At 44.3% G+C, this 12,527-nt stretch overlaps 1 protein-coding gene across 2 annotated transcripts in view; it reads right to left on the reverse strand.

Annotated features, from left to right (window-relative positions):
* Positions 1-3,379: 3,379 nt before the first annotated feature.
* Positions 3,380-12,527, reverse strand: part of Patj (PATJ crumbs cell polarity complex component) — a 299,188-nt gene continuing 290,040 nt past the window's right edge. For both annotated transcript variants that reach the window (XM_028778758.1, XM_028778759.1), the window contains one exon: positions 3,380-5,104. In XM_028778758.1, coding sequence (XP_028634591.1) covers positions 5,077-5,104 — 28 coding nt within the window. In that variant the 3' untranslated portion in view covers positions 3,380-5,076. The remainder of the gene's footprint in view (positions 5,105-12,527) is intronic.

Raw genomic sequence — 12,527 nt, forward strand, 5'->3', positions numbered from 1 at the left:
TGTGTGACAGGATCTCACTGTGTGGTTCTGGCTGACTTGGAACTTGCTATGTAGACCAAGTTGACCTCAGTTTGCAGCAATTCTCTTGGCTCCATCTCCTAAGAGCTGGGCTGTCCTGCAAACATGTCTGTTCCTAGTTCCTGAACCTAATATAGCCAGCTTTAATACATTTTCCAGATACAAGAAAAAACTTATTGTATCTCATCTGTGGGTTTATGTATAAACAGTTTCATGTAGCCCAGACGAGCTATGTAACTTAGGAAGACAGATCTTCCTGTGTCTTGAATGCTCAGATGATAGACATAGCCCTAGTTTATGCCATCGATGGAACCCAGGGCTCTGTGCATGTTAGGATACCAACTGAGTGACATCCTCAGCAAAGATCCGTTCTATTAACTGTTCAATTTGCTACTATTAACTTCATGCTCAGTACCATTTACAGTGTGCCACAGACACACAGTAACATGATAGATTCTCCAAAAAGGCTCCCCAACATGTAGAGAGAAAGGATGGGGTGGGGCCCAACGCCCCCAAACACTCACATCCGTGTACCATTGTGCAGTGTTAAGAGCACTGATCCAGCTGGCTAATGGGAAGGGGAGGACTGGAAGATAATAGAACCTGGTCTTAGGGACTAAACACCAACGCCAAGGGATATATGCCTTCCTGTGCTGTCGAGAGCTTGGTTGGATGTGGGGGCTGATGCTGAGAACTGGGTTTCAGAGAAGTCACGAAACTACTTATTGCTGGCGGATCTTTCCTGCCACACTCCATACCCACTTGCCAGGAGAGCAGATCAAAAGCCTCACACTCGCGGTGCCTTTTGCGCCACCACGCGGTCATCTGAGGTATCTCAGACTTCTGTATTCCAAAGCCCTGCAGCAGGGTTAATCAGAAGATAGCAAGGATGGGGGCCCCTTGCCTAGAGTTCGTTCTTGACTGGAAGATCCTTAAACAGGATGGCCTTCTCTGTCTGGAGCGCTCAGTTTCAGCAGCCGAGTTCCTTTATTTTCTTAGGTACACTGACTCAGGTAAAAGCTTAACCCTGACTCAGGTAAAAGCTTACCCTTGGTTTCACGCAGAAAAGAATTCAGGAAGAGAAGCCAATATGAAGCTGAATTGAAATTTAATAAAGGGATTTTAAGCCAGGCAGTGGTGGCACACGCCTTTAATCCCAGCACTTGGGAGGCAAAGGCAGGCGGATTTCTGAGTCCGAGTTCGAGGCCAGTCTGGTCTACAAAGTGAGTTCCAGGACAACCAGGGCTACACAGAGAAACCCTATCTCAAAAAAAAAACAAACAAAAAAAAGCATTTTAAATGTAAATTTTCAGAAGAGGGAGAAAGAAGGCACTGGGGGAGAATGTATAAGGCTTGGGGTGTGGGCTTCTCCAAGACACCCACTTCATTGTCTTTAAAATGGCCAGTTTCTCCTTGGTGGTGGGGTTTGAAGCTGCTGTCCTGGAAGGATTGCTAGGACTTTTGGACAGTAGGTTACAGAGGTACACAGGGCAGGATTACAATGGACAGAATGGACAGAGTAAAACTGTTCATTCAGGAAGGTAGGGAAGGAGGATTCCTGTAAGCAAAACAAACAAACAAAAAAACGATTTATTTTCACTTAAAAAAATTTTTAGGGCCGGGCAGTGGTGGCACATGTCATTGATCCTAGTACCACTCAGGAGGCAGAGGCAAGCAGATCTCTGTGAGTTTGAGGCCAGCTTGGTCTACAGGGATAGTTCTAGGACAGCTAGGGATACACAGAGAAACCCTGTCTTGAAAACCCAAAATTTAGGGGAAAAAATTTTAGGCCAGTGTGGTGGCATATTCCTTTAATCCCAGCACTCAAGTGGCAGAGGCAGGTAGATCTCTATGAGTTAAGAGGCCAGCCTGGTCTACATAGTGAGTTCTAGGCAGCCAGCACTTCGTAGTGAGTGTTCATAAAACAAAGGGGCTGAAGACAGGACTCAGTGGTTTGGTTAAGAGCACTCACTACTCTTCCATAGGACTCAAGTTCAATTCCCAGCACCCACAGCAGGTGGCTTAGAACTGTCTGTAAGTCCAGCTCCTGAGGAATACGATGCACTCATGTGAACGCCCCTCATAACTAAAAATAATAATGAAATATAAAATAAAATAAAAAACACTTGGGAGGCAGAGGCTGGTGGATCTCTAAGTTTGAGGCCAGCCTGGTTTACAGAGTTTCAGGACAGCCAGGAGAAACCCTGTTTTATTTTATTTTTTTTAGGTTTTTCGAGACAGGGTTTCTCTGTGTAGCCCTGGCTGTCCTGGAGCTCACCCTGTAGACCAGGCTAGCCTCAAACTCAGAAATCCGCCTGCCTCTGCCTCCCAAGTGCTGGAATTAAAGGCGAGCACCACCACTGCCCAGATAGAAACCCTGTTTCAAAAAACCAAAAGTAAACAAACAAAACAAAAACAAAAGCAAGGCTTTAGTTCTGGAGGCTGCAGAGATGGCTCAAGCATTAAGCACACTTACTGCTCTTGGAGAACACCCACCCTGTGGCTCACAACCATGATCCAGGTCTAGGAGATGTAAGGTTCTGTGCTGGCCCACTTGGGTTGTTACATCTGCGTGGTACATATAAACTCATGCAGGTAAACACACACGTAAAATTAATAAATCAATCTTCTTTAAGAGATTCTAACTTTTATTGTTTTATAGTTCAGCCTTCTCCTGGCTGCCTTGGAATCAAGATGCAGAACTCTCAGCTCCTCTTCCAGCACCACGTGTGCATGGACACTGCAATGCTATGATGATAATGGACTAAACCTCTGCAACTGTAAGCCAGCCCCAATTACATGTTTACCTTTATAAGAAAATAAAGTTCATGCAATGCAATACCCTCTGCAGTCAGAAGAGGGCGCTCTACCAACTGAGCTATACCCTCAGCCCAGATTCCCATATTGCAACAGGACACTGTGAAAAGCTGAACTAAAGAACAAGATAGTTAGATACAGAGATTAAATGTGTTCAGCACCCACCACGTCTCTGCTTGCTCCTTAGCCAGCTGTCTTATTTAGAACCTTTGGAAACATCTATATACAAAATCATTCTGAAGTTCTAGGTTTCTAGTTCACTTACCTCTTGGGCTAACTCTAACAATATTAATACTAGAGTTAAAGGGCCAAAAAGTAGTATGTGTAATTTTAAGAAAACTACGTTTGTAAGTTATGCGTTCTTGGTGTGTAGGAAGCTCTGATGGGATCACACTGTTTTGGACACAGCGATTACTCACTGGTCTTGGAAAGAGGCAGGGTCCCTGAGGAACTTGATGCATAAAGTATCACAATTACTTCATTAATAGACTTCTAGTGGGATTCCCTAAGCGGATGATGTATAAATAAAGACACAACAACACCATGTTATTTCAAAATGTGTATTTAACGACATTCCATCAAAACTAAGCAGGGGGATCCCACTTAGACAGCATTAAAGCCGCTAACTTTATGTTTTAAGGTGCAGTTTCATTTGGGCTTCATTTGGTCTCTGCTGCTTGAGGTCTTTTTGCAGGTACCATTTACACAGGACACTGAGGTTGGTGGCTTCTCATGAACTGGGAGATGAGATCCTAACGAAACCATAAATCTTGGATATATTATAAATTCTAGAAACCCTACAGAATCTCACAAAACCTAATACTAGTCATTGAAATACTGTCAACATAAAATTGAGGCATTCTGCACTTTAGAATAGTCACAACACTATCTCAGCAAGCATTAATGCACTCCGTGAGTGCATCTACTCAAAGGACTCTCAGTTACAATTCTAACTAAATAATGTTTTAAATTAGGGCCCATTAAATTCCAGGTAATTACTGAACAATCTGCAGCATCGAGTTATAGTTACATAACGCTAAACCACATCTATAGTTGACTCTGCACTCACCCTTCGTGGTACTCTCCTTTGTTTTCAGGAGAGGATTCACAGAGCTCAGTGATGAGCCTCTTCCTTCCCAGCCTATTTCTCTCTAAAAGCACTCTTATGCTCTTTCTTGGCCACAGTTGCTTTCTTAGCTATAGAACTTCAACCAATAGGAAGCAGAGACTGGGAAACTCAAGATAAGCACTTCTATGTCTGATTCCCAGGGCATTTGCTCAGTTGCTTTTATGTTCAAGTGCTGCACATAGCTGTTTCAGGCTGAGCCATTTTGCAGTCTGGTACAAAGGTGAAGGAAAGGCAAACCAAACTTGTAACTCATTTCCAGTAAGGCTGAGGCCGCTCAAACTTATCTCTACTGTGTGGTCCAGGGTTTCCACCTCCTTTGCCTGCAGTCTACTCGGGGTCGGGGTCAGGGTCGGGGTTGGGAACGGGTGATTCCGACCTGCTACGATGCCCCATCACTCCCAGTTAGCAATGTGAGCTAGCCTGGCTAGAACTCAATCAAGCTTGAGGGTTACTTGTTCCTATGGAGACCAAGGCGCACTTGCTCATCAGTGTGTGCGCTTGTCAAACTCAGAAACAAAACCTATTAGGATGCTGAGTAGATTACAGAGTTTGTAAATGGACTCCGTAGAATCAATCGCCAGCGGCGAACACACAGATCTATCTGGAGACAGGGACGTGAAGTCTACTTGACTGAGTCACACAGCACAGTCTGCAGTGATTCCCAGCGGCAGAGTATCAATAGTTCATTGCGAGGAAGTTAATTACACTGCTAATGTTTTCTGGTTTATTTGAAGAGGCAAATTAGCATAAGTAAATCACGAGTTAAGATGACAAGCTAAACCTTTGTTTCTACTCATTAGATGAAACCACGGGAGCTTGAGTTAAGCCTCTGTGGGGATGAGGGATGTGAGTAGGAAGCAGAGACAGCAGCTCCGGTTTGTGCAAACAGAATCGGAGCCAACGATGACGCTGAGTTTTAGCCGAGGCAACTTTTCATCCCAACTGGAAGCCACAGAATCCTGCTGTAGTCTTATTAAAAACTGTGTCATGATCAGGACCGGTGGCTCTCGGCCACAGTTCCTCTCTGCTGCTTTAGAACGGAGACAGCTTGCTCATGGGTATACTGCCTTCCAGGGTCTCAACATTGACAGCTAGGATCTGGTCACCTCGCTTTAATCGGCCGTCCTCTGCAGCTGCTCCCTGCAAACAAGAACAGTCCAGCTTGACCCAGTGCTAAGCAGATTAAATCAATATTAAAACTGCTACCTTATGTCTGTGCTTATCAGAAGACCTAATTTTAAAACTTCAATAAAATTTTTATAGACAATTTTTTTGGTTGATTTATTTTGAGGAAGGGTTACTATATAGCCCTGGCTGATCTGGAACTTGATATATAGACCAGGATGGTCTTGAATTTATCGGAACTCTCCTACATTTGTCTCCTGAGGGTTGAGATTGTTGGTATGCACCATTATGTTTGGATTTAAAACATTTTTTTCTTTCTTTAGACTATGTAACCCTGGCTGGCATAGAGCTTGATATGTAGACTAGGGTGGTCTTGAACTCACAGAGATTTGTCTGACTTGGCTTCCTGAGTGCTGAGATTAATGGTCTTTGCTACCATGCTTGGTTTAGGCAATATTTTACAGTAAGAAAAATATAGTATCCTATTGTCATTTGAGTAATATGGCTTAACAGTAAAGTATGTATCATCTAAATAACTCACTGGTAGAGCTGTCCAGTTGTCACAGTTCTCTCCACAAACGCAGAACTTTGGTCAATACTCAGAGTTCAATGGGTCTGGGTATCATGTCATATTCACAGAAATATAATGTCTAGGTAGAACTGAATCTCGTGTTAGTCTTACAGTCCATGTCATCCTCATATAAGGATGTCACTGCTTCATTAAGGTCTCAGCACTGTCACCTGTCAAAACTGTCACTTAGTCAGGTGAGTTATTATTGACATCTTAGAGATGCTATACACTTGACTCAGTGGCTTCATTCTCACTTGGCCAATCCTGAGGTTTCTAGGTGAATTCTATGTCGTTACTATGGTGGACCTCAAAATGGCACAGAACAGCTAGGTGGTAGTGTAACACTCCTTTAATCCCAGCACTCAGGAGGCAAAGGTAGGAGAATCTCTGAGTTTGAGGCCAGCCTGGTCTACAGAGGGAGTTCTAGGACAGCCAGGACTACACAAAGAAACCCTGTTCCAACAAATAAAAATCAAAATAACAACAAAAAACAATAACAACAAAAATAAACAAATAATAATGAAAAATGGGAGGAAAGAAGGAAGGAAAGGAAAGACAGACAGACAGACACACAGAAAGAAAAAGAAAGCCAGTCGGTGGTAGAGTATGCCTTTAATCCCAGCACTTGGGAGGCAGAGGCAGGTGGATTTCTGAGTTCGAGGCCAGCCTGGTCTACAGAGTGAGTGCCAGGATAGCCAGGGCTACACAGAGAAACCCTGTCTCGAAAAAAACAAAAACAAAAAACAAACAAAAAAAAAAGAAAAGAAAAAGAAAGAGAGAAAGAAAGAAACCAACCTAACGAATGATTGGCAGAAAGTTTCCCCATCTCTTGGGATCTCTTGAGTCCTGTCAAAGCTAGTCCTCAGAGAGAGCTAAGACTCCACAGGCACTGAATCCTGCCCAGGCTCCGAGGCAAACTGAGCCAAGAGGCTTCCAGGGCCCTTCAGACCCATGGCACCCCATGGCACAAAGGCTCGAAGGCTTGGGCAATAACCCAGAATTGTGAATCTACAAAAAGTATGAAATTCCTTTATACATTATATGATTAAAAATATTTATATCCAAGTCTAACTAGGGAAGGGGAAAGAAGCTACATGGCTCATTAATTAACTAATTAATTAATTAACTGAGACAGTTTCTCATGTAGCCCAGTTTGGCCTTAATTCTGTACTATAGCCGAGAATGACTTCCTGTCCCAGTACTGACGTGCGCCAGGCTGCAGCCCCTGAGAACGCCTGCCATTACCAACGGAACCGTCTACTCTGTGTCATCAGTGTGGCACTTGTGAATGACAGAAGACAACTGGGGATGAATGACTAAAGGACTTCCACATAAGCTGTACTTGCTCGTTGTGTGTCCCAGCCTGGCCAGACACTGTCATGTAGCCACGTATTGCAGCTGAGCGCCCCTAATCAGGAAACACAAAATAAGTCCCAAATCTGAAAAAAAAATCTACTGTGCTTTTTTGTGGCATGATATTCAAAGTGGAAAATTTTACTACTACAAATCTGCTCACGAGAAAGTTACCAGAAATATTGTATGACATTATCTTCCATTTTTTATGTGTGTATAAATAAAATAAATATAAAGCTTGGGTGAATTTCCTTCCATGTATGTAAATATCCTATAATCTGAGTAAAATATCTCAAATTCAAAATAGAGCTGTTCTGAGGCACTTGAGATGAGGCACGCTCATCCGAACTCTTGTCTCAGACTACCCAGGGCTTCCAAATACTGCCCCTACACTTTCTGAGTTTGCCTAGATCATCATCATCTTTCTTTTCTTTCCTTCCTTTTCTTTTCTTCCTCCTTCCTTCTCTTTCTCTTTCTAACATGAACTCTTTCTCCATGTAACTCTGGTAGCCTACAACTCACTATGTAGACCAGGCTGGCCCCAGAGTCACACAGAGATCACCCATCTCTGCCTTCTGAGCAGGGCTATTTCTTGTTGGTTGCTGAGAGGACTAAGACCTCAGGCAGCTTTGACATTAAAGTTCCTTTTTAAGACTTATTTTTAAGAACTACGTGCCTGGTATAGGTATGACACATGCTTGCTGGTGCCTGAGGGAGGCCAGAGTCTAGAGTCCCCACACTCCCCTGCAAATGCAGCTCCAGGCAGTTACGAACTACCAGAGATGGGGACATTGGTGCTGGGGGCCACATTCTTAACTCCTGAGCCATCTTTCTAGCTCAGGATTTGAAGCTGTCAGCCAGCACACACCTGGCTGGCCACACTCTAACAGTCTGCTCGCTGGATGGACCCTCCCTCGATTTCTACATGCTGACAGCACCTGTGACCGGTCTTATTCCAGGAGTGATGAGTCACTATGGGCTATATTAAATAATCTTTTAGTCACGGAAGAGAAGTACTCATAGAAAGTTTCATGTATAAACCTATACCCATGCTTCATGGCTCCAGAAGCCTGAGAAAAAAGATTCTGAGGGGAGTATCCAGTGGGGTCCAAGTCCCTGCAGGAGAAATTATGTCAGAGCCATTTCAAAAAAGTTTTAGGTGGGTGGGGGGTACATCTGTCAGCTTTGGGCTAACATATCCTAGAAGAGTAAACCGTGAAAGAGAAAGGCTCAGCAGCCTTCAGCACTACAGGGCCAATAATGGTTGTTGCTATTACTTGCATTGGGTTATGTTTTCAGAATATATTTACATTTTGTGTGTGTGTGTGTGTGTGTGTGTGTGTGTGTGTGTAGGTCAGAGGACAACTTTTGGGGGTTAGTCTTTTCCCTCTACCACGTTAGTTCTGGGGATCAAATGCAAGTCATGAGGCTTAAGAACAGGTGCCTACAGCAACTGAGCCATCTTAGCCCAGGAACACTCTTTCATCAAGACTGATGGCACTAAGTGGCCTATGGGCCAGAGCTTAGAAATTGTTTTCTTTCTTCTTTTAGATTAAAAAACTTTTAGTTTTAGGTAGGTTTCACACACACACACACACACACACACACACACACACACACACACACACGATTGCTAATTCCAGCCAGGTAATGTGTATGCCCTGTCTTGAAAAACAAAACAAAAACAAAAAAAATCAGTTCATTCCTAAAAAATAAAACACATGAAAAAACAAAAACCGCCGGGCAGTGGTGGCACACGCCTTTAATCCCAGCACTTGGGAGGCAGAGGCAGGCGGATTTCTGAGTTCGAGGCCAGCCTGGTCTACAGAGTGAGTTCCAGGACAGCCAGAGCTACACAGAGAAACCCTGTCTCGAAACAAAACAAAACAAAACAAAACAAAACAAAACAAAACAAAACAAAACAAGAAAAAGAAAGAAAAAACAAAAACCAAGCTAGGTGTGATGACTCATGTCTGCAATCCAGACGGTGGGGGTTGGGGTGAGGTAAGGTGTTCAAGGGCAGCTGCAAAGTGAGTTCAAGGGCAGCCTGGGCTATGTGAGCTCCTATCTCAAAAGTGAAACAAGTTCCTCAACTAAAACTGGAAAACAATTTACAAGGACAGCTGATGGTCTGCACTCCCACTCCCTAGGTGCTCGCAGGGTCCCTTCCCAGGGATCTTCACAAAGGCTTCCTGGGGTGTGCCAGTCTACTCACTACTGCTGGGGCCCTCCCACTCTGCTGGGATGGTTGGATCTTTCATTATTTTATTTCTTTGTTTTTATTTTTTGGATTTACTTATTTATTAACACATATTGATGTCACCTTCAGCTGTGTGTTCTGATGACGCTCCCCTCCACACCGGGATGTACAGACGGGTACAGTGGGCTAGCTGGTTCTTCTCTAGCACAAGGCAAAGGGCTTCCAGCTTTCTAGATGACAGCTAACATGGCCATGAGCATCACTAAGTAGTCAAGGGTCCAGGGTGAGCCATGAAGGTAGGGGCAGCCTTAGCACTACAAGCGGACGCTCCCAGTCAGCTATAACAATGCCCCTTGAGAATAGCGGTCACGACTGCGTGTACTGTTACCTATGTCTTAAGAGGACAGTGGCGCACACATCTACCTACGGGTTCCCAGGCTGGGCACCATGTTGCATTGTGAAGCTGCCTTCCCTCCTCTCTGACGAGCTGCCGCTCGGTAGGTAAGTGGGAACAACATGCCCCTCTGCCTACTGTGTCGTAACCACATGCCACCAACAGGAACCTATGGGCAAATCTCTGGCTGTCTAGTGACATCCAAAAACAAATACCCATTGACTCAAGGGCACAGTTAGCTGGCGGGATCTTTACAAGTAACAGCAAGCTTGCATTCGTGTTAGCAAAACTTTCTAGGAAGATACAGGGTCTAGCTTTCTCTGTACTTCTCTTGAAAACCTTTTCTTTTTCTTTCTCTTTTAAAAAAATATTTTTTTTAATTCTTTGAGGATTTTAAACAATATATTTTCATCAAGATCCTTTGTTTCTTTAGGAAAATAATTCATAGAAAGATGCTAGATCAATTAGTGAATAAAATGACTGTTGCTTTTTTTTTTTTTTTTTTTCGAGACAGGGTTTTTCTGTGTAGCTCTGGCTGTCCTGGAACTCACTCTGTAGACCAGGCTGGCTTTGAACTCATAAATCCGCCTGCCTCTGCCTCCCAAGTGCTGGGATTAAAGGCGTGCACCACTACTGCCTGGCAAACTGTTGCTTTAAAAGTGAAAAAAAAAAATGGTAAGAAACCAGGTATGGCAGCACATACCTGTAATCTGCACTCAGAAGGTAGGGTCAGGAGGATTAGGAGTTCAGGCAAGGCTATCCTTTGCTATGCAGCTCAAGGCCAGCCTGGGCTACAACATGGATGAGCCAAAAAATGAATCTGCAAATAAATGAGTGAAAGAGAAAGTTGCAATGTTTATACTAAGTACTGTTCACAGGTCTTCAAACTTGACAGTAAAATCAAATTCTAATCTAAAGTCTCACACTGAAATGCTATAGAGACAGCAGAAGTAGTGGGCACTGATTACCTGGGCATTCTGGGAGTGGTGTGGGCTTGTTGTTGTTTGCTGTGTGTGTGTGTGTTTGTTTGTTTGTTTGTTTATTTATTTATTTATTTATTTATTTAAGACAGGTTCTCACAATGTAGCCCAGGCTGACCTTGAATTTCCAGGATGTTCCTGTGTCAGCCTTGTGAGTGCTGGGATTATGGGTATGTATCTACACCCACTTTGGAAAGTGTTTAATTCCTGAAACACTGCAATTCGGTATTAGTACCTGGCAGAGTAGTGGGCAAGAGAAACTGCCTCAAGCTGTGTGACAGTCTCCGGGTGATGTGAGGTGCCTGTGTGCTTGCCTGCACGTGTTATTCTGGAGGCTAAAGAATAATGGTGGATGTCGTTCTCTGTCATCAGCCTTATTTGTTCCCACTTTTGTTTGGTGAGCCAGTGTCTCTCTCTGAACCCGGAGCTTACTAACTCACTAAACTGGCTGACTCAGAACCCGGGATCTCCTGTGTCTGCCCTGCAGTGTTGGGATTAGACATTTGCCTTCTGTGATGTTGACCATCTGAGCTCAGGTCTTTGTGTTTACAAAGCAGGCACCTTACCCACTAAGCCACCTCCATACCCTCTTGATGTCTGTATCACCTCCCACCTTGCCCCAGCTGTTCTGGAACTCACCACCATGCTGGCCTTGAACTCACAGAGACTTGTCTGCCACTACCTCTATCTGAATGTTGGGATTAAAGCCGTGCACCACCACACCAAGTCCCTGATTTTCAGACAAAGCTGAATCCCTTTTCAGTCTAGAATAATGTATCTGGAGGCTGCCTCCAGAGCAGGTGCTGCAGAAGACAGACCTCAATCTGTGAGTGTCAGTTTCTCCTCTTGTCTCCCCAAGAGACAGTACATCTTGGGATCCCACTAGTGTAACCCTTCTTTCCTGGTGGGGGATTCGTATGAGACCTGATGAAATAACAACCCTCCCCTGACACAAGTGTAGCCTCCAGCAAACAGTACAATGTACTTAAAACCTCACTAGCTTTGTTGGAAAAAGTACAGTAAGAAGGAAAACTACCTTTGAAAACACAGTCTTGACATAAATTGGGAGGTCTCCGTGTGGACTTCTTTAACCCCCTATAATACTAAGGCCCATTCCTGCAGTCTTTCTCCAAAGTTTAATAATCTAAGGCACCGGTGTTCTGAAAGCACAATGCACGCTGTTTAATTCCAAGAGCAGACACCGAGAGGGAGTTCATTTTAATGGAAGCACAGATTAGATAGAGCCTTCCATACTTCAAAGCTATGAATGCCGTTTTACCAACTCAGACTCTTAATAAGCAACGGCAATCAGCTCATCACCCGCGTGCGTGTGGTTTGGGGCTTTCTCTTGCCCAAGTTCACTGCTTTCTAATTAAAATAGCCACTGAGAGGCGACACAGCCTCTCTAAGCTTAACTCCGTTCTCCTCCTTTTTCCTCCTTTCTCATGGGGCCTGTGCTGGCCTTGACATCTCTTCCTTTTACCTCTGCCCCCTAAATTCTGAGATTTCAGGCATCAGCCAGTAGACCCATCTCTATGGTTAGCTCTTTTTTTTTTTTTTTTTTGGTTTTTCGAGACAAGGTTTCTCTGTATCGCCCGGGCTGTCCTGGAAATCACTCTGTAGACCAGGCTGGCCTCGAACTCAGAAATCCACCTGCCTCTGCCTCCCAAGTGCTGGGATTAAAAGTGTGCGCCACCACTGCCCGGCCAGAGACGTGAGGGTGGGTTTGTTTGTGCTGGTGGATCCCAGCCAGAAGCTATGGCGTTAGAGACAGGGCAGCACTGCTTTTCTGTAAAGATCTGGGTTTTAGTCTCACTGTTTCATCATGTACCTCAGGGTGGCCTGCCTCACAGCACTCCTACATCAGCCCTGAGTGTGGGACTACATGCGTGAGCTTCGGTGCCACCCAGACTTTTTTTCCCTCCCTCCCTCCCTCCCTC

The sequence above is a fragment of the Grammomys surdaster genome, unplaced genomic scaffold (assembly GCF_004785775.1).
Source record: "Grammomys surdaster isolate TR1022 unplaced genomic scaffold, NIH_TR_1.0 341, whole genome shotgun sequence".
In the NCBI taxonomy this organism is placed as follows: Eukaryota; Metazoa; Chordata; class Mammalia; order Rodentia; family Muridae; genus Grammomys; species Grammomys surdaster.